The sequence below is a fragment of the Micromys minutus genome (assembly GCF_963924665.1).
Source record: "Micromys minutus genome assembly, chromosome: 28".
Lineage (NCBI taxonomy): Eukaryota > Metazoa > Chordata > Mammalia > Rodentia > Muridae > Micromys > Micromys minutus.
This window is the reverse complement of record NC_137963.1, coordinates 19,105,275-19,126,500: the sequence shown is the minus strand read 5'-3', so window position 1 is coordinate 19,126,500 and position 21,226 is coordinate 19,105,275. Positions and strand designations below refer to the sequence as shown.

The following is a 21,226-nucleotide window of genomic DNA, read 5'->3' as shown; positions in this document are numbered from 1 at the left end:
CAGATGAAGAGGGTGACCTTGGAACCCAGGGCGCACCGCACAGGGAGAAGCAGAGTTTGGAGGATGTGGAGGTGGAGTCACTGCCAGGCTGAGCTGAGGCTGGGCCACAGACCTGCAGATACTTGTGCATGTACAGAGGGCATGTTGTACTTTCATGCTGCGCCCCTCCCCCCCTCCTTCCTCTAACGGGGAGCTTCCTTGGAATTTTGTCTTATAGTTAGGGAAGGGAAGGCATCCTGCCGCTGAGCAGGCTGTGACTGTCGTGGGATGCCTGTGTAATCCACTACGCAATAAGCCAACACGGAGCCATGTTACCAATCGTTAGCAATGTCTCTTTCATTTGCACCTTCACTTATTCCCCCTGCAGCCTTCCCACTGTATTCCCTAGACCCGCCAAGCGTTCACAGAGGCAGGAGGAATCCTGACATATGTATTCAGGTGAACTAAACAGGGTGAACTCAGGCTTAGGAAAATATGATTTGGGGGGAATCCTCAGAAGAGATTGCTGTGGTCTTTTCTGTCCACCCCACACTGTGATTCCTAAGCTCTGTGATTCTTACTAAGCACGGGTGACTTCTCCGTCAGTCACACTCATCAAGAGAGAAGTTTGAAGAAGGGCACACAATGATGTCTAGGTCATTTTTCTGGTCTGAGATAAAACCCCCAGTGTGTCCCACATGGGAGGGCTTTGAAAAGCCTGGTTTTGTTTCAAAGATCCTAAGTTGACGAGACACTCTTAGAATCAATCAGCTCTTGTTTTTAAGGCTTAGTAAGGCATTATTCTAGAACTATACTGAAAGAAAACCTGTTTCAGAGACATGCTGATCACAGAACCGAGTTCTAGCTTGGACTAGATCAACTGTAGGTGTTTCATCCACAGCATCCTGTATCTATGTGTGCTGAGAAGGCAGAGGGTGTGTGTGTGTGTGTGTGTGTGTGTGTGTGTATGTGTGTGTGTGTTTGAGGGCACACACAGTGGCCCCTTTTTGGTGCCCTCTTATTATGTGACCCCACACATGTTAGAAGTGGTAACATTGCTGGGTCTTTGATAGTTTGATGACAGTGCCCTGGTCACTGGGGACAGTTGTCATTTCACTCTTGATCACAATTTCCTGATCAAGACATAACGCGCCCCTCCTCTCTTTGAATAGCATCATTACCTACCTGAGCCTTCAGCCCGTGTATGTGTTGTTCTTAGGGTGTTTCATCTGAGTATAAATTGCATATGGTATGTGCTTTAGTTTCATTTCTGCTGCTGTGATAAAACACCCAGACCCTCTGCCCCAAATCAACTTAGAGGAAGAAAACTTTATGTTAACTCACAGTCTCAGGTTACAGCCTGTTGTAGCAGGGAAATCAAAGCAACAGAGATTTAAAACACCCACAGTCAAGAGCAGAGCGAAATAAATGCATACCTGCTTATTTGAACTCCACTGCCTCTCTTTATTTACACTGTCCAGGGTTCCCTAACTAGGAGATGGAACCACCCACAGTGGTTCCCACATCAATTAACATAAAACGATCTCCCAAGGGGCTGGAGAGACTGTTTGTTCAGCATTTAAGACTACTTGTAGGACCTGGAAGTATGATGGCGTATGCCTTTAATCCCAGCACTCAGGCGGCAGAGTCAGGCTGAGCTCTGAGTTCAAAGCCAGCCTGGTTTATAGAGTTCCGGGTCAGCCAAGGCTACACAGAGAAACCCTGTCTCAAAAAAAAAAAACAAAAAAAACAAAACAAAAAAAAAAAAAATAGAAGGAGATAGAGATGGGGAGGGAAGGAAAGGAAGGAAGGAAGAAAGGAAAGAAGGAAGGAAGGAAGGAAGAAAGAAAGGAAGGAAGAAAGAAAAAAAGGAAAGGGGGAGGAAGAGTACTTTTTGCTCTTGCAAAGGACCTAGGTTCAATTCCCAACACCCACAACGTGCTGTCCAGTGCCAGGAGATCTGATAGCCTGTTCCGAATTCTGAGGGCATCAGACATATATGTGGTCCATGTAATTCATGCAGGCAAAACACACCTAAAATAAAATAAGTCTAAAAAGCGACAATTAAGGCAATCTCCCACAGGTACGCCTGCAAACCAACCTGACCTAAAACGCCTCTCACTAAGTCCGTCTTCCCAGCTGATTCTAGATTCCATCGAGTTGATACTTAAAGTTGCCAGTAGAGCTTTCGGTCTGCTATCGTTGTTCTAACATAAAGCCTTGGCCAGAACCAGCAGAGGTACATGTGTGTACTGGGTCTATCTCAGTCTCGCTATCAGAGAGCGATCTTGGATTCCTGTTCTGTCCTGGTCTATAATGTTCTGAGGCCACACCAAAACCCCCATAGCGTGATTGGGAAACCTCAGTGTTTGGTTCCTTATTAAGTTACATTTTAAGGAGCGTTCTCACCAGGGCTACCCCTCTAGCTACGTGTGTCCTTCATATGGACTGCAATGTTTTAGCTGTGCAAGGATACATTCCTCTGACCTCTCTGACAGCAGAGAGAATGCTGAGAGGTCTCCTGGCTTTGACAGGAAGAGGACAGCTTAGTGACCGAGGACGGCTAACGGCCATTTGTTATACTATGTGCTGAACTTTCACGGTCTCCCTGGATATGTGACAAATAAGGTTTAGCACTTTTTTTTTAAGAGATAGTTTCTCTGTGTAGTCCTGACCACCCTGGAAGTTGCTGTGTAGACCAGACTGGCCTCAAATTCACCTAGATTGCCATGCTTCTGCCTTTGGAGCTCTGGGGTTAAAGGTATGCACCACCACACCCGACCTAAGGTTTATACTTAATCATGCACTGAGGGTGCTACTCTAGTCTCCCTCTGATGAGCCATGTCTTCCAGAAGAAGTCATGCGGGCCCAGCCTTCCAAGAGTTGCGGTCAGTGGGCTTGTGTCTGGAACATTTTAGACATTTCATCTTCCATTTGCATCAAGTAGGGTAAGACAGAAGCTCTGAGCTACTGACTCTTCCAGAGGCCCAAACTCATGTCTGTAAGTGGCTTTTGCCCCCCCGCCCCCAGCAACCCTATATTTAACACAAAATGCACTTGACACACACGCAACCAGTCTCTGAAGTCTTACTTGGTCTTAATGGCTTGAACCTCTGTCTCTCATTTGAATTCAAGAAGCCGTTCTTGCTGAGGTCTCATTCCAGAGATGTCTGGAAGTCTTTAGCGAAATTCAAAAGGTCTCCAAGTCTGGTCTAGTCATCTTTCCTGTCCGCATTCATCATAGTCCCAGAGAGCTGCCTCGTCTTTTCATGAACCACCGTCATCAAAATGTTCCCAGGTCCTGAAAATGGGCTTCCCCCACACTGCTGTTGCTGGCCCTGCCTTGTGCTTGTTTGTGATACACATCCTTCCATACCTCCCCACCGCGGAAGCAGAGGGATAGCTGCTAGCTGAGTTTATGAGTAATAGAAGCTTGAGGTTAGAGAAAAATATCCAACATTTATATGGCTACTCAGTCCCTGGTTCAAATCCAGACCCATCTTTACGGACCCCTCTCCGGGCTGCTTCTCAGCCTTCTCCTAGCCAGATTTCCTCCCTGCAGTGAAAGGATGTTCAAACCTGTATTTCCTGCCTGGGGTCCAAGCTCCATTGAGTGTAAAACTAGAGAGAAAAAGGAAACATGACCTCTACAGTCTAAGGCCTTCCCACCTTGTCCTGAGTCTTGTTCCTCCTTTGCTTTGGTTTGAGGGATTGTTTGAGACAGTCTCACACTGTAGCCCTGGCTGGGCTGGAATACTACATACAGTAGACTGGTCTTAAACTTGTGGCAATCCTCCTGCCTCTGTATCCTGAATACTGAGATTACAGGCCTGCACTACCATATGTGTCGGGGCTTTCATTATTGCTCTTCTTGTTGTAAGACAGGGTATTACTCTGTAGCCTGGGCTGGCCTGGGACCCACTGTATAACCCAGGCTGGCTTGACCTTATGGCTATACTCTGGCTTAGTCTCCCAAAAGCTGGGATTACAGGCGTGAGAGTCCTTATCTATATCATGTCCTGGTTTTTTTTTTTTTTTGTTTTTTGTTTTGTGTGTGTGTGTGTGTGTGTGTGTGTGTGTGTGTGTGTGTGTGTGTGTGTTTTGTCCCATGTGGTTGATGGAAAAATCCATTGTCTTAGGAAAATTCCAACTTTGCCCTAAGAACATCATGGCCCAAATATCAGCACATCCTGCACTGTTCACACTCACATGCGAGTCGGCACATAGCCTGGTTGCCGTACAGTGAAACCGATCCTAGCCCAGTGTCTGTTTATAGGTCTTCCCAGTGTGAAGGCTAAAAGGGGTAGGGGGCAAGAAAGGATCTCCCAGAACTAAAGCCACATAATAGGGATAACCGTACACAGGGAGCGGGAGCTTAGCTGCCAAGAGCACAGGCTCTGCATCCTTCAGATCCCTTCCCCAACATAACGAGCCAGGCATCCCTGTAGTCCCAGCTCCGATGGGGTGATAGCAACAGAAAGATTGCTAGGGTTTGCTCGCTTCCAGCCTAGCCAAGAAAATGCAAGCCACCGGGTTCATGGAGAGACCTTGCCTCAAAGGAATAAATGTGGGGGAGGGGTTGCCACCCAACGACTTCTGGCCCCTGTGGGTGCATACGTGTATATACTGCACACGTGCTTACACTTAAGACACACATGTAGTTATTGCTTATGTTAGGGTAGGTATGAAATGTGGAAGAGGCAAAGGACTGATGGAAGCCAAAAGTGGAAGGAGCTGAGGCTACCATTCAGGGTCCTTAGGGAGCTGTGGGCAGTAAGCCACGGGGGGGGGGGGGTGTGTGCGTGGGGGAGGCGGGATACAGGAGAAGCTGCAGATGAGCAGAGGCACAGATGCTGATGGGGGCGTGGTGAGCCTGGGGTGATGGTGGGATCTTGAGCGCAAAGACACAGGGAGCAGCTTCAGGCAACTCCCAACAAGGGATTGTTCCTCAGGGATCCTTAACCACAATGCAGGAGGAGAGAAGCATGGTACAGAGCCCGGCTTTAGCATCGCACAGAGGCAGGCCTTCCAGCATCTTCTTCAATGCTTTCCTGCTTCTCTCTGGGCGATACTCAGTTCTTTTTGCCTTGCTCCAGGCCTCTCCTCCTCCGATACCTGGCTGACCTGCCAGTGTTCATCCCCTTTGTGTCTCGCCTCCTTCATGGGCTTCAAAAAGTGCAGCTGATGGTTGCTCTCTCCTGAGCTAACAGTGGTGGTGGTATATGAAACCTCGGCCTGACGTAGCACAGCCAGGAGATAAATTTCGGAGTTTGCTTCAATGTGTGCGAAAAGTGGGCTTCTGAATGTTTCCAGTTCAGAGACTATTCTTGACTCCCCCGCCCCTTTCCCTGAATTTATATCTTACTGGTTCAGTCAGGGGCGGCATACATTAGATGACACAGTTGATGGGTAAGCCACAAATTTCTATTTCTAGACTTTTATATCGATTTAAAATAAATATATAGGCTTTGTAATTTCAACGTATCAACAAACAATGGATTGACTAAGCTAAATACATATTAAAGACACTTGTCACATTTTAAAGATTTTATTTTATTTTATATATGTGAGTATGCTGTAGCAGTCTTCAGACACACCAGAAGAGGGCATCAGATCCCATTACAGATGATTGTGAGTCACCATATGGTTACTGGGACTTGAACTCAGGACCTCTGGAAGAACAGTCAGTGCTCTAACCACTGAGCCATCTCTCCAGCCCATCACTCTTTCTTATAAGTGAAGAAATTATACTTTGGAAATATTATCAGTTAAAAAATCTTCAGAATAGATTGCCTTTTCAACTCAGAAATTTCCTTCCACCATGACTTTGCATTCTGTTTTGTTTTAGTTTCTAGATCTTTCCATGGATGGTCTTTGTATCTATATCACGAATGAATTGCTTTAATTTATTGAACGATATACTACGAGTACACACTTGGTGCTAGGGTAGACCCAAGGAAGTTATAAAGAACACAGAAGTCTCTGTTTCCATTGAGTTTTCTAATCCAATAGGAAAGACTGCTAAGAATCATAGGAAATGTATTTAGACTACAGCACATAAGTACAATGCTGTAATGCATTCAAACGCAGATATTCTTAACCTAGAACTCACAGCTTTATCCTGGGCATGATCTGGAGGAGGGGAAGCGTTTAAGATGCGTAGGATGCACAGGATACGTAGGATGTGTAGGAGTTGAGGTGTGCAGAGCCCAGGGATGCACAGTAGTGGATGCTCAGCTTTTGTGCTTCAGAGATGTGATGAGGATGTCCCGGAAGGACAAAAGGGAGTAGAGAGACAACAAAGGATGGGGCTAACAATTTGGGAAGAAGGAAGTCAAAGTAAACCCTTTCGGGCATTAACATTTAGCTGTTTGGGAATCATCGGGCAGTGAACGCTAAAGAAATGATCTAAAGAGTGGAGACAGTATACGTGCAACATAGCTGTTATAGTTTTCAAAAATTATCTATACGTTTCACTGTTTATGCCGGAGCTAAACTACAGAGTGATGTGCTCTACAGTGGCTCTAGCCATCGACCCACTTTGAAAACTAGTTCTTTCTGTTTATCATGTAGGGGCTGCAGATAAGTCAGACTCTGTTACTGTACTGTAAGGCCCAGCAGCCGCTTCAAAAACAAAACAAAACAAAAACCTTCATAAAACAAAAGCCCTCAGTTTGTCATAAGAAGTGTTTTGGATTAAAATATAGTGTTGAAACATGATTTCAATTTCCTAAAGAATAGTTTTTTTGCCAAGAGGGACATCGTTGGCCTTTAAAGGGTGGAGACTTGGTGGTTTCGGATGGAGGAGAGCAGCCCAGAGGGGCAGAGGGCTTAGTAGTAGCCACTGTTCTCTACCGGAGGCTGTCAGTGTATCAGACTTATCCAGCTTACACAAGGCCCTGGATTCAGGGCGAACAAAGAGTACCTCAGTGTGGTAAAGAGAAAAGGGGAGCTCTGTTCCACGCACATTTCAGTGTGGTGTCCAATGTTTGGTCACTTGCACCTAATTCAGAATGACTCTAAATGGCCCTCCTTGGCTTCTTTACGCCGTCAGGACTGACTGGCCTAGCCTCCGGATCTTTCTGATAACTATTCCCATATACACAGCCCTAAGGCTTGAGCCAGGATCAGTCCTGCTTGCTCTGTTGCCTTCCAGACACCAGACAAACGTTGTTGACGCTGCTCCTCCTGTCCAGTGGCCACCCGTGGGCCATTTTGTAGAGCAGGAAAGCTGCTGCTGGGAAGTGAACCCACCGGGCCTCCCACACTGTGTCTGTTGTATTCCTGGCTACCAGATACAGTAAGTGACACTTTCTCTCAGCTCTCTGAACTGCTAGCCTGTTCATCCACAACAGATCCATCACCCGCTGGGAAAGGACCAGCAGAGCGGCTGGTAAGTTCAGGGGCCTTTTTTTTTTTTTTTTTTTTTTTTTTGCTTTGACAACAGGACTGTCTGGAGGCTTGTGCTTCTCTGAGGTTTGTTTCTCAGGGAGGCTCATCCTCTGCCCAGACACAGTGGCACAGACAGGAGCCACACAGGGAAGCGCCCCATAGGTAACTGAGGGCTAGCAAGAGGAAGTTGTAAAGAAGTCACAGTGCATTGTCCCTCCACCCTTAGTGGGAAGGAGACGTATTTTTCTGGTATCTGTGGTCACTGTTTCTATCTCTGCTCTTCAGGTGAATCTGCATTGTGTCTCTCGGTCTTTGTTTCCCTCACTTTTGTCATGTGTCCTTTTGAATCTATTGCAAGAATCTTCTGGAAATGGAGCCCTTCCCATAGTAGGAATATGTACCCCTGCCAAGTCTTCACTTTTCTGGAGTTCTTAGTTATTGGGGAATATTTGGGGTGAAAGCAAAAATTTAAAGAATGTGTCCTTCTTGCTAATGATTTGGACAGTGGGACATTGTACAGACTCCATATTTGCGGGTGTAGAATATGAAGAGCCATGCTCAGAAATGTGTCCCCAGAGGTCAGAACACAAGGACATAGGCAATAACTCACTCCACCGACCCATTTGCTCTTCTCAGTGAGCTGGTGGGGAAGGGGGTGAGAAAGTGACTCTCCCCGAGTTGCAATTAGTGCAGGTGAATTCAAATCTCAACCTGAATATTCTTTTGAAGCAAAAAGTCCCTCCTTGTTTGAATATAATAAAATAAATTTAATAAAAAATTTAAAAAGCAACCGTTGACACAGGTGGCATGTGCATTAACTAAATCTCACTGTATGGTGGACAACTCTCAACATTTCCTTACGTAAGGCTTTAACGGGAGTTGTAAAGCCTGGTGGGCTTGTAAGTGACATCTTGCCACACCCAGGATAGGAGGGATGAGCTGGGACTTGAGGCTTGCATCTATTCTATAAAAGGCTCACTAGCAGCCACGCTGGGGCCTCCATTGAGTGCCCAGGGTGTGTGTCTAAAGTCACCTGGGGTACAGTGTTGAAAAGTCACGTCTGTTCCTCCATGTTCCTAACACACTTGGTGCTGATGGATCCTGAAAATTTTCGGCAAGAAGCTTTTCAGTTCTTCTCCTCAAAGGTCACGAAGTATGATCCCAATAAAAGGCCAGGCATCCCAGAGATGTGTGACTTCATGTCCAGGGTTAGAACTGGAGACTGAGTGGAGTGCAGAAGGGTCCTGGTGGGTTTGAGGGCAGCCTGGTCTACAGAGTGAGGTCCAGGACAGCCAGGACTAGGTAGAGAGAGCCTGTCTCAAAGAGAAATTGAAGAAAGGGAGAGAGGGAGGGAGGGAGGGAGGGGTGGAGGGGAGGGAGGGAGGAATAAATTGGGACAGCATTGATAACCCAGCAATGTAAAATGGGAAGCTCAGTGGTAATACACCCGTGCAATTGAAGCCACAAGTAAGAATGCACCTCCTCTTGGAACCTGGCACCCTTACAGTTTGAGGAGACCACAAATGCATCATGGCCGGGATAGAAATATTGTGACTGGAGCCTTTTAGAAAATAAATTCGCATACACACTTACATGTTTGCATTTAAGCACCATCCTTGGCTACCCGGTGTCATGTTTGGCCGGCTGTCTCTGGCATGTTCACATCCATTGTCATGTTTACAGTGACTGCACTTTCCTACCTCATCCTCCACCTTGTGGTTCTTATTTTGTCCCTAGGACCACATTATGACATAGCACAATCTCTTGGTTGTTTTGACAAAACTCTCACCACCTTCTCCTCCTCGCCCCCTTCCCAACATCTCACTCTGTCTCCAGTCTTTTAAAAGTGCAATGCTCAGAGGTCTCCAGGTTACTCTGGGATAGAGCAAGATTCTCTGGTAAAATCTGATCCCGCAGCTGTGGTGTCAGCCTCCCTATCCAAAGTGAAGCCTCGGCACTGTTCTTCTTGATGACCCCACTCAGCATCTCGGTCAATTCCATGACAGGCAGTGTGTCTGAAAACTTCCAACTAAACACATAGTCTGCTTCTGTCCATTGCTTCCATGCATTTCACATAGACGAGCCTTCAGAGTGCCTTTGTTTCGGTGGGCGCACATGTGTGTGTAGATGTGTGTAGAGGCCAGAAGTTGAAGTCATGTGTCTTCTTCAATCACTTTCTGTCTTAACTTTTGACACAGGTGTCTCCCAGACCGGTAGTAATTGATTCAGCTGGACGGGCTGACCAAAACCCACCAGAGATCCTTCTGCCCCAGCCTCCCCAGGACTAGGGTTAGGGGCACACACTTCTACACTCCATTTTTATGTTAATGCTGGAGATCCAATTTTATGTTTCCATGCCTACAAAGCTACTAAATTACCCACGGAGCCATCTCTCCAGCACCCACTTACACATACATTTATTGCACTCACAAGAGAAAAATGAGGAGCTGCGTATCCCTATGTCTTTATCAGTCTGACATGACCAATAATTAGCATTTCCTCTTGGCCAGACATTGCCCCTGCCTGCTGGGGGTTTTCCAGAGTGACAGCGGGAAGGGAAGGGACTGTGGTCATGATTTGACAACTAAGACTCTAGCATCCTTTCTCATTTATCTAAGAAGCACTTTTGTTTACATATTGTGTTTCTGTAGCCAATTTGAATCAAGGGTTTAACCATTTGAAGGAGAGAACTCTTCTCTATTGTTAGGGTCTTTATAGGTCGGAATTACAGTTCCTCACGATCTCACTTTTCTTCCTCTGTTCATTTCTACCTCAACTTTGAAGAATCGGGCATTAGTTTTCATTGTTTTACCAAAAAAAAAAAAAAAAAAAAATGGTACAGGTTGCAATCAAAGTCAGGGCAGTGAGGTTACATGCACCATTAGAGATCTCTTGGTTCTTGGCAACATTAAATCAGCACCTATGGGCATGACCGGTCATCAATGACTGTCTCAACACCCAGAGCTCATGTTTTTAGCTTGTCCACAGAGACACAACATCTTCATCATCTCAATGTACTTTATATCCAACATTAGCTAGTCCTTCCAGGGACCTTAGCTACAACAAAAATAAGATTCCACTGTATAGTTTCAGTGTGATGTTCCATATGGCACTTGGTGGCCTCCACTCTTTGACAACTGTATCTACAGTTAATCCCAAGTATCACACTCCTCCGGGATCTAACATCTATCCTTTTTAAACGTCAGAACCTTGAGTGCCAACCTCCAGCATTTTCTCTGAAGCTTAGGCTTCTTGAGGTAACATGACCAGGGAAGGGAACTGAGGCTCTGTGTTCAAACCCAGAGCAGTCATAACTCAGGGCTCAGCATAGGTTTCCTGACTTGACTCACTGGGGCTCTGTGTCTCATCTATGATGTGTTCCTTTTAGCTCTTCAGCCTGGCTTGCTTTTGTTAACCAAAAAAAAAAAAAAAAAAAAAAAGAGTGAAACCAGAGATAAGAAACTATCGTTATCCCTGATACCCATCAGAACCACTCATTTGTTAACTTCATTTATTCATTCATTCATTCACTCATTCATTTATGGGTGTTTAGGTTATTTTAATTGATACAGAATAATTGAATTTATGAGATAGGGTGATAATTCAGGACAGGTATAAAACATGTAATAAATCAAGAATATCAATATTTCCATCTTTGTATAAACGCTGACCATTTTTTCATATTGGGAACCTATGAAAAATCATTGTAAACCATCATTTATTTTACGTGTTCGCTAGTAACTATTTACATGTAACTATTAAGTTATAAAATCCCACTGTGCTGTAGAATACTAAGATCTCTTGGGAAAAGAACCGAGTCAAAGAACATTTTTCATTCATGGTTTTTGAAGTAAGAGATTGATTGACCTTTGAGATGACATGGAAAATCTACTCTAAATTAATTCCCTTGTTTTTATTGTTGATAGCCAATATTATATGAGCAAACTCAAGAGAAGGCATAAATAATTACATCTGTGTATCTATAACCACGTGCTTAAGACCATATATAGGTATATGTGCTCAGTAAGCCAAGCATGTGTATAACTTACCTGTTGAAGTTACAAAGCTGGCTTCTGAGGGTCCTTCAGGCAGGACCTCAATACCCTCCCCTGTGAGTGACTGTATGTGCCTAGGACTAGTCTTCTATGCATGCCACCGGTTCATGAGCCACCCGGGCTGTACCAACGCTGTGGAATGACGAGGCCCCGAAATGGGTACGACCAGGACACATGTTCAGATCCACTGGCTTTCTGCCTCTTCAGATGCCTCCGGTAAAACTGATGAATGACAGGGAGGCATGTGATTCTTCTATGTGCACGTGGCCCTCTGCCATTCTCCCCTCTTCTGTGACCTCTGTGAGGCGAATGATGTGAGCTGGGAGTTCAAGACTGAGTCAAGGAATTGCGCCATGATGGAATTTTCCATCCCCTTGGGCCACAGTCGTGCATGTGTGCTTGGGCTGATCCTGAGGCAGGACCCTGCTCCTTGTTCTTCCTCTTGTCTGCATCAGGTGACCTTGCTCTCTCTGCTGGAGGCAGCTTACACCTTCACGGTTACTTTCTGTCTGCCAGAGGTCAAGGGTAGTTCTTGAATGAATCTGAACAGAAGCAAGCGTTATCTGTGCTCAGACCCATCTCTCTGGGCTCTCCAAAGCCCTAGGCCATCACAAAAGTTTCTGTCATTTGGGTATAGGGGACAAGAGGGAAGTCTCCAAATCAAAACACCCAGAATAGCCACTCGTTTATATTCCTTTAAAGATTCAAGTTGCATTGGCTCATATTCATAAGCACACTGCCCAGCTGTCTTGTTGAATTAGTGGAAATCATAAAACCATTTTGTGTGCTCCACTCCTACTAATGTTCCATGTACAAAGTTTGGAAATCAACAGCTGAACGTGTATCGTTCGCTGAAAGTGTACTTCCAGACTCTAAGCAGCCTTCCAGTGAGACTTTAATTAAACTGTCTTGAATCTCCTGTTTCCACCCACCTTTTACTGGAAGTTGTGGGAAGCTTTTCTTCAGATCCACGGGGCTCTCGGCCAGTTCTCGGAGAGCTCATGGCCAAGAAAGCACTTTCCTTATTTCCCCCCACTTCTGCATAGACTGCTGAAACCTTTCATGTGCGGAGCCTTAAGGAATGTCATGCCAACTGCAAGTCCTTCTTGTGGCTACAGACGAAGGCATGCTAGAAGTGAGAGGCGCTGGATATAAATTTCTTGGCCCAGAATGCTTTAAATTTGTATACATTGAGAACAAAATGCTGTCAGACTTGGTGGCACAAGCTTGTAACCCCAAAGCTGGGGGGGCTGAGGGCAAAACGTTCAAGGCTAGCCTGAGTAACTGAATGAGACCACGTCTCAAAATAAAAGTAAAAAGATGTCAAGGGTCCAAGTGTGGTAGTACCCACCTGTCACCCCACACTCAGGAGATACAGGCAGGAGGTTTGGGAGTTCAAGGTCATTCTGGACTACAGAGTGAGTTTGAGGACAGCCTAGACTATATGAGACTGTGTCTCAAAGTTAAAAAGAGAAGTGCAAATGTTACCAAATAGTCTGGAGTGCAAAAGGAGGTAGGTCAATCCTGAGTGCTCTAGCAAAAAAAACCAACTAAACCAACCAAACAAAACTCACCAAAGGTTCCCAGTGTGGTGGCACACACCTGTAATCCCATGAAGCCGAGAAGAAGGATAGGCAAGTTTGAGGCAAAATAGTCTATACAGCAAGACCTTGTCTCAAAAAAAATCGTTTGGGCTGATCTGTAGCCCAGCGCAGGGCATCTGCCGAGCACGCATAAGGCCTTGGGTTCAAACACGGCTGATGAAAACTGAAGTTCATATCCTGCTGGCTCGTCTCTGACTTCATTCAGTTTGGGTGTTCCTGCTTAGGAACCAAAGCAAACATAGATCTCACTCATTTAAAACACTGAGCTAAACGTTCTTGACCTCCTGTCTAGCTTTTTGGAAGTTTAACTAACATTTCCTTGTTACCCTCAGGTAGGACTCAAACATTGCCTCCGATTGAGTCAGAGATGCTCAGTGGGTCCTCCTAGGTACCCTTTACCAAAGAAGAGCAAATGCAGGCAGAAATTAGAACCCCATTGAACTACAATTAATTGATTAACTTTAATCAATTAATTAATTGTTGACTAATCGATTGATTAAAAAATAATCAATATTAATTAAAATTTGTGCTTCCCTTTAAAGCTTAACTTTTTACCTAGAATAAATGACTAAATATTAATATTATTTTTATTATTTTTATTTTATGATTTAATATTTATTAATAAAGTGATTAATTGAAATCCTTGCTTTCTTTTAAAGCCTAACTTTTTACATAGAAGAAAAGTACATATGGATATTGTACTTCATGATGTAACATATCTAAGTTATAACACACTTTAAAAATTCTGTCTTCAATTCTAAAAACATTGAATTGATCATATACAATATGTACTTATAAATATGCATATACACCCCTAATGACATTGAGTTCACAAGTGGTTCTGTCCCAGTGTCATGTCACACGTAACACTTTAAATGGCACACAAAAAAATAAGAAGGAATTCAGAGACCAGTGTGGTGGTCCAGGCCTGCAGTCCCAGTATTCTGGAGGGTGAAGCTTGAAAAGTAAATTTGAGGCTAGCTAGAGCACCACATGGAGTTTTCAAATGGAGTTTGGGGTTTGATTTTCTACCTGTTGTGTAATTTGCACAGTGATACTTCTCAAATTCCACCACCAGCTTCTCTTTCTCCCCACTGTCCTAGCTACACTCCCCAGCTCTCTGTCTGGATGTCACCCAGCTTTTTCCTCTTCCCCACTGAATTCTTCTCTTTTCCCTGTGTCACCTTCCCAGAAAAGAACTACTTTCTTTTTCCGGCCATGCTCTAGTTTCAGGAGCAGACAAAGCTGAAAGGAGGTTGGGTGCAGAGTTCTGGGGAAGGAGTGATAATGGACCAACTATGAGGATGTTCTGGGACAGAGGGACATGTTTGAGCATCCCCATGTTAATTTTCTGTATCCTGTCATACCAGCATGGAAATATTTTGTTCCATACTTTGTACCAATAGCAGATTAATAGATTGTTTTGTTTACATGTCGTTGGACATTTGGGAGATAATTCAATATTCTACCTACCACTGTTAATCATTATGTTAATAATGGTAAGATATAATATTTCAATTCAAATCTGACTCCTTAATTAAGCTGTAATATTTGCAAAAACAAGATTTAGGGTCCATGTAAAATTGTAAATACCCATTTTGTTTTTCTGATCACATGCTATACAGAAAATCACTGAGATAAGTATCTTTTTTATATCACAGTCTTTGTATGTGAATCCATGTACCTCCATGACAAATACTGGTTGGCCTTCTATGATGTCACTTGAAAACTCATTATCTTTATGCCAAGCAACTAAAATGTTCAAAATGGATATTGTAAAAATCTAGGCATTAGGGTTTTCTTCTGGGTCATTTTAGCTCAGTTGTCAACCATGAACAGATTGTATCTTACCATGCATTCAATGGCAACAATGTTATGGCTGATTCCTTAAACTGTTACAAACATTAATTGTGTGTGAAACTTTCTTTGCTGTCCAATTATACAAAGCATTTGTGACTGATGAAGATCACTTAGTCACATTTGCTTGACAAATGTGTATATCTGGTACCTTATAGAAAAAGTTCTGGGATAGGTGCTAGTAATGGCAGATCACTCAATGTGGTGGGAAAGAATTATATATATATATATATATATATATATATATATATATATATATATATATATATATATATCCTGTGAATCTGATAAATCATCACTGCAAGTACTATTGTTGCTGCTCAATATAGTCTCAGCACTTGGGAAGACTTGGAGTTCAAAGCCACCTGGACCAATCAAACACACTTCTGGGTAGAAATTGTTCAGCATCCTGAGAGAAGTGTCAAAAGTGTTCAATGAGTCCTAAGAAGAGAGGGAGGATATAGAGGGGGGAGAGTCAGAAAAAGCATCTGGGAGAGGGGGCAATTGATCTTGACATTGATGACTTTGGCGCATTTGGATGTGTAGAAAAGTGTAAAGGATGTTGCAGGCAAGGATCTTCAAATCAGAAACTGCTTAGATGTGGCTTTGAGCCATTTGCTTGTTTGTGAGGGGAGGAGAGATAGGATTCAGCAGCTGAAAGGCAACCAGAAACTTCTTAACACATTGTAGATGTTCAGGAAGGAAGAAAGGGAGGGCCCGGCCTTGTGGACATGTATGTGGCCTGAGATTCTAGAGGAATGGAGGAGAATGGGAAGAGCAGGTCAGGAAGGACCACAGGCCCCAGGGAAGGGCATCCTGACAGAATGTGAGGTTTATTGTGGCCACTGAGTCTGGAAAGCACAGGAGCAGATTTCTGAGAAGGGAAACCCAGGCAGAGGAGCCCTGGCTACAGGCTCAGCAGACTTCCCCAGGAAATGGCCTGCTTATGAAAATTTTAAACTCTGAATCACATATGGAGTCTGTTAGCAGACTGTCTCTCTCTCTCCCTCCTTCCCTCTCTCTTCTCTCTCTCTCCCTCCTTCCCTCTCTCTTCTCTCTCTCTCCCCATCCCTTTCTTCTTCCCTCTCATCTCTCTTTCCCTCCTTCCCTTCTGTCTTTCCCAATTTCCTTCCTACTCTTCTTTTCCTTCTCCTCTTACATTTCCTTTTCCTTCTGTCTCCTACCTTCTTTGATTCTTCTTTTTGAAATAGGGTCTTAGGTAGTCCACGTTTTTTACACAACCGTTAAATAAAGAGAGAGAAAGCCATTCTTCCTCCTGGCCATATGAAAGCAAGCCTCAATCTCTTTTTGTCCCTCTGTCTATATGTGTAGTACTAAGGACTTGAGTATAAAAACTGAGGTGTCTGGACTGAGGCCTGGTGGAAGAGATGGGGCTGAGGAAAACGATGGAAACCCCTGAAGCAGATTCTCTCAGTGCCCGGATGTAAGAGATCAGAAAGGCAGGGAGGATCAGACATGATTCGAGGCTTTTGACTTACAAGAGTAAACAAATAGACAGTGGTGCTGATGTCACGTCACACCAAGATGAGGGAGAAAGTTGAGAGGAAAGGAAATGGTTTTGAAGCTGCTGAACCCAGTGTGTATGAGTTCTAGGCCCAATGGTTCTCAACCTTCCTGTGGTTCTCAATCTTCCTAACACTGAGACCCTTTAATACAGTCCCTCATGTTATGGTGACCTCCCCCAACCGCAAAATTATTTTAGTTGCTACTTCATAACTGTAATTCCGCTACTGTTATGAATCATAATATAAATATCTGTGTATGGTCTTAGATAACCTTCTGTTAAAAGGTCATTAAATCACCCACAGGTTGAAACCCACTGGACACAAACGTTGGGTATCCCAAGAGGCTGATAGAAAAGAGCTGGTGCTTAGGAACACCAAATTGGCATCAGGACGTGAGATGGTTGGAGAGTCTGGTCCCTTGGGTGCACCTAGGGAAAAGGAAAGGAGAGTCTCATGGTGGTGATCATATGCAGTGGAACAGAAAAAAAAAAAAAAAAAAAACAAAAAAACAAAAAAAAAAAACAGAAGGGGAAACATATAAAGGGAGAGAACCCTGAGCCTTAACACTGAGCGAATAAGAGAGAACAGAGGCTTTGGGGAGCATCGTCCCCAGTTCCTGTGTTACGGGTAGTGAGGCAGTATGTTCTTTCCCTGGCCTTTAAGAACCTTCCATGAGTGACTAGAGAACTCTCAGAGCAGGGTACCGACGCTCTCGTAGTCCTTGCAGCATGGCCAGGGGTAGCATGTTGGAGGGCAGGGTATTCCTCTGCAGAACGCTCAGCACGTTTGATGAGAGTTGGGCAGACAGCTGCAAGGTTCTGGAACTTAGGGACAGGAATTGTCTATAACCCTAAGCAGATTTCAGCCAAGGTCATCTGCACGCTGCTACTCTTTCCATTCATCCGCCCTGTTATACACATCTCTTCTTTCAGCCGGTCTTCTAAAGAGCCGAGTTCAGTGAGATACGATGACTGTGTGCATTTGTCTGCCAACTGCACTAAGCTGCTGTGTTAAAACCACACACAACCGCCTCTGTCCACACCGCACACCTCCTGCTAACACTCAGGATGCTTGGTGGTTACAATAGGAAAAGGGCGCAAACCACTTTTTTTTCCCGTCTGTTTGGCAATTAACCATTCACTGGCTTTTTTTTTGTTGTAACATGCACTTCCTTTCTCTTGTTTTCATTCAAGCTATATACGCCATGGAAATTAATGTGGAGAAAGACAAACAAACTGGAGAGACCAGGATTCTCTCTGCATCCACCATTGGCCCAGAGGGGGTCCATCAGAGAGGAGTCAAAGTCTATGAGGATGGTACCAAAGTAGTGTATGAGGTGCACTCAGGAGGCACTGTGGTAGAGAACGGAGTCCACAAATTAAGCGCAAAGGATGTGGAAGAGTTAATTCAGAAGGCCGGACAATCGAGCTTCAGAGAACACATGTCAGAAAGAACTGTTGTTGCGGATGGGAGCCTGGGCCATCCCAAGGAACACATGCTCTGCAAAGAGGCCAAGTTAGAAATGGTGCAAAAGTCCAGGAAAGATCAGTCTTCGGGAAACCCCGGGCAGCAGGCCCAGCCCCCCAGCACAGGAGGGCCAGAGGCAAACTTGGATCAACCAGTCACCATGATTTTTATGGGCTACCAAAACATCGAGGATGAAGAGGAGACCAAAAAGGTGCTAGGCTATGACGAAACCATCAAGGCCGAATTAGTCCTGATTGATGAAGATGACGAAAAGTCGCTAAGAGAGAAGACAGTGACAGATGTGTCCACGATCGATGGGAATGCGGCTGAGCTGGTGTCCGGCAGGCCCTTGTCAGACACCACAGAACCCTCATCCCCAGAAGGCAAGGAAGAGAGCCTGGCTACAGACCCGGCCCCAGGTACCCAAAAGAAAAAGCGCTGTCAATGCTGTGTTGTCATGTGACCACTTCTTTCTCCTCCCCTTTCTTCCGGGCAGCCTCTGTGCTCTCCATCTTTTAAATAGACCTCACTGTACCACTAACTGCGGCGCCATACTGTGAACTGGAACGCCTGCCTTGCCTCGCAGTTGGATTTGCTTTGGTCTCTCGCTCACATCTTTCCTTCTCCTCACTTGGGAAACAACGTGCATGTGTGTACTTCATTTTCTCCCCCCCCCCCAAGAACTCACTTTTTCCTCTAAACCTTTCTTTGTGTCTTCAAGAGTTGAATCAGTGCGATACTACTTGATTGGAGTGGACTCTTCATAGCAGATGGTTATCTTGTAGCCTTAATTGATTTGACTGGACTCCAACCCATTGGCACCGGGAGTTTTCATTTTGCTGTGTTTCTCTAATCTACACACACACACACACACACACACACTGCCATGCCCCTGGCTTCTCACCTGCCTCCTTTGCCGTGTGGATCTTTGTTTTTATATCTTGCGTAGCAAAATGCCGTGGGCTGTAACCGTAGCCAAAAGTGGACCTACCTTAACCTGGCCGTTCTAGGATGACGCTTTTCCTTTGCTGCCTTACATAAGCTTCCAGATTACAGTATTGTTCTTTCCTTCTGTTAAAACCACAACGGAGTTGACTAGAGCAAAGAACCCAGCGCCTGTCCCAGCGGAAGTGTAGGGACCAACTCACCACCTGGCGGTCAGCTGCTCTCTCTTTCTATGGCTTATTCAATGAACCCTTCATACGGGATTTTCTAAGGACCCCAGGCCACTATTGTTCGCGCTCGCCAGCCCACAAGCCTTGTCTCAATGCTCCCCCAAAATGTAAAGTTTCTTATTGTTTTCTTTCATGGATATTTTCTGATAGAACTCATCTATTTTCAAAGAGGGGGATCGCTTTTTGAGAAGTCTCTCTGCAGTGACCATATTCCTTAAAACAGTCTTTCTGAAATTGGGGGGTGTGTGGCTGTCATAATGCCCCCACTGTATCAAGGATGGTGCTGTATGCATTAACTGTCTATCTCCTGTGCCCAGTTGATTAGTCTTACATTTGTGCTTTTTTATTTTTTTTAATTTAATGCCCCCATGGGTGAGAGGATGTTTCGGGTAACTGCTATAGGTCTCTTCATTCAAAAAGAAAAAAAAAAAAACAAAAACAAAAAACAAAAAAAAACTTTTCAATGAAAATTGTGAAAAATGATGAAAGATGAAGACCTTGAATTCTACCACATAGTCTAACTAAGAGGCACATTCCCGGGCTTCTTAAAGCATCATTTCTTCATTTCTGGGAATTGTAGAATGTTGAGGAATTTTGTTTTTTTAACTTCGAACTTGATAAACAGCCCTTGAAATCCATAGTTAGCTCTGCCCCAAACTGGACAGCCATGTGCTTGGTGAGAGCAAAAGGAAGGGATTTAGAAAAAGAACCCAACACAGGAGCAAGGGGAAGTGGGGGCTGCGGCAAATGATCTTAATGAGATAACTTCAATTACCCAGACACCATAGTTTCATACAAATCAGTAACAGAATCATGTATGTTCTCATGGGAGAACCACATAGCTACCACATCATGTCTTAACATATCTTGGAAGTAGCTCAGAAAAAAATAATAATAATAAGGAAGCCTGGGGAATAGCAGCACAGGGTCAATTAATTTGTCCCATTTAACTCATTTGAGGATAAATCTGCTATTTTGTTTGTTTCTTGGCTTGGCGATATATTTATTATGATTAGAGGGAAATGACATTTTTCTTTCTGTTCTTCTTTTCTGAAGTAGTTTCATTTTTATTGAGCACAGCACGAGTCATTTTTAATCCTTAATATGTAAACAAGAAAAGAATTAAAGAAAGGAATATCAAAGGAGTGATCAAAGTTTCCCACATATCTGGGAATTATCGCCAGAGACAGATCTGGGCTTCGCAAAAGTAGCTGGTGGTAGATCACAGTGGCTTTGTTATCTGGGAACTGGGCTCCAGTGCCAATAGCCCACACTGCCCTCAACCTCCGTGGTTAAATAGCACACAAGCCCAGAAGGAGAAACTGGTTCTCATGGGTTTAGACAATCTATCATCTTAAGAAGTCATTTGGGAAATACAGAATCTAAAAGTTTACTTCGCCTGTCTCTTCTATTCTCGTGGGGATTTGGACTGTTCAGTGTGAGATTCCAAAAGCACAGGGAGGGGGTAGACAGCTGAGCTCAGAGCCCCTGGGCCATCACCCCTGTCCTTCCTTCTGAGAACTACTTTTCTATGAAGACAATAACCTGTTCATACCACTCTGCTAACCTCAAGGACCAAGGAGAACCACCCACCCCACCCCAATCTATCGGTCATTATTATGAGCAAGTAACTAAACTCTGAGTTAGTGAGGATTTGCTCTACACTTTTGTTATTAAAGAATATCGTTTAATTGAAGTTAGGACTCAGTGCCCTTAGGAAAATCATTGGTGGATACAGTAAATGAAAGTATGTTTGAGTATGGCCAATGTTCACATACTTTTCCAGTCTCTGTGGGGGACTCAGGTTCAGCAGATGCTTTTTATGAAATGAGCTTGATCAACTCACCAGCAGCATCAAGTTATGGTCCTAAGGATGAAAATGTAAGCAGGGTCCTGGTGCGACTCTGTCCTTCCCGTGCTATTAACCATCTTGTTCTTGCTCTTTCGCTCTCCCACCCCTCTCTCTGTCTCTCTTCCTCTCTGTGTGTCTCTGTCTCTCTCTGTGTCTCTGTCTGTCTCTCTGTCTCTGTCTCTCTGTCTCTCTCACTCTCTGTGTCTTTCTTGCTTTAATTTGTGGTATCACCCCTCTAAAAGCAAGGCACTTGGCTGGGTGACCATAATCAGACAGAAGCAGAGAAAAAAAAAATCCATGATGAAGTTGCAAAATCACA

The 21,226-nt window shown here is 44.3% G+C and overlaps 1 protein-coding gene across 2 annotated transcripts in view; it reads left to right on the top strand.

Annotated features, from left to right (window-relative positions):
• The window catches only part of PALM2AKAP2 (PALM2 and AKAP2 fusion), a gene marked incomplete at both ends in the record, with an annotated part of 298,468 nt that overhangs the window by 117,368 nt on the left and 159,874 nt on the right, over window positions 1-21,226 (top strand). The window contains one exon of one of the 2 annotated variants that reach the window (XM_080940226.1): window positions 17,607-18,343. The exons of the other annotated variant lie outside the window; for it this stretch is intronic. Within the exon in view, the coding sequence (XP_080796352.1) occupies window positions 17,607-18,343 (737 nt within the window). Of the gene's footprint in view, window positions 1-17,606; window positions 18,344-21,226 lie in introns of those variants that run through there. 2 annotated transcript variants of the gene reach the window in all.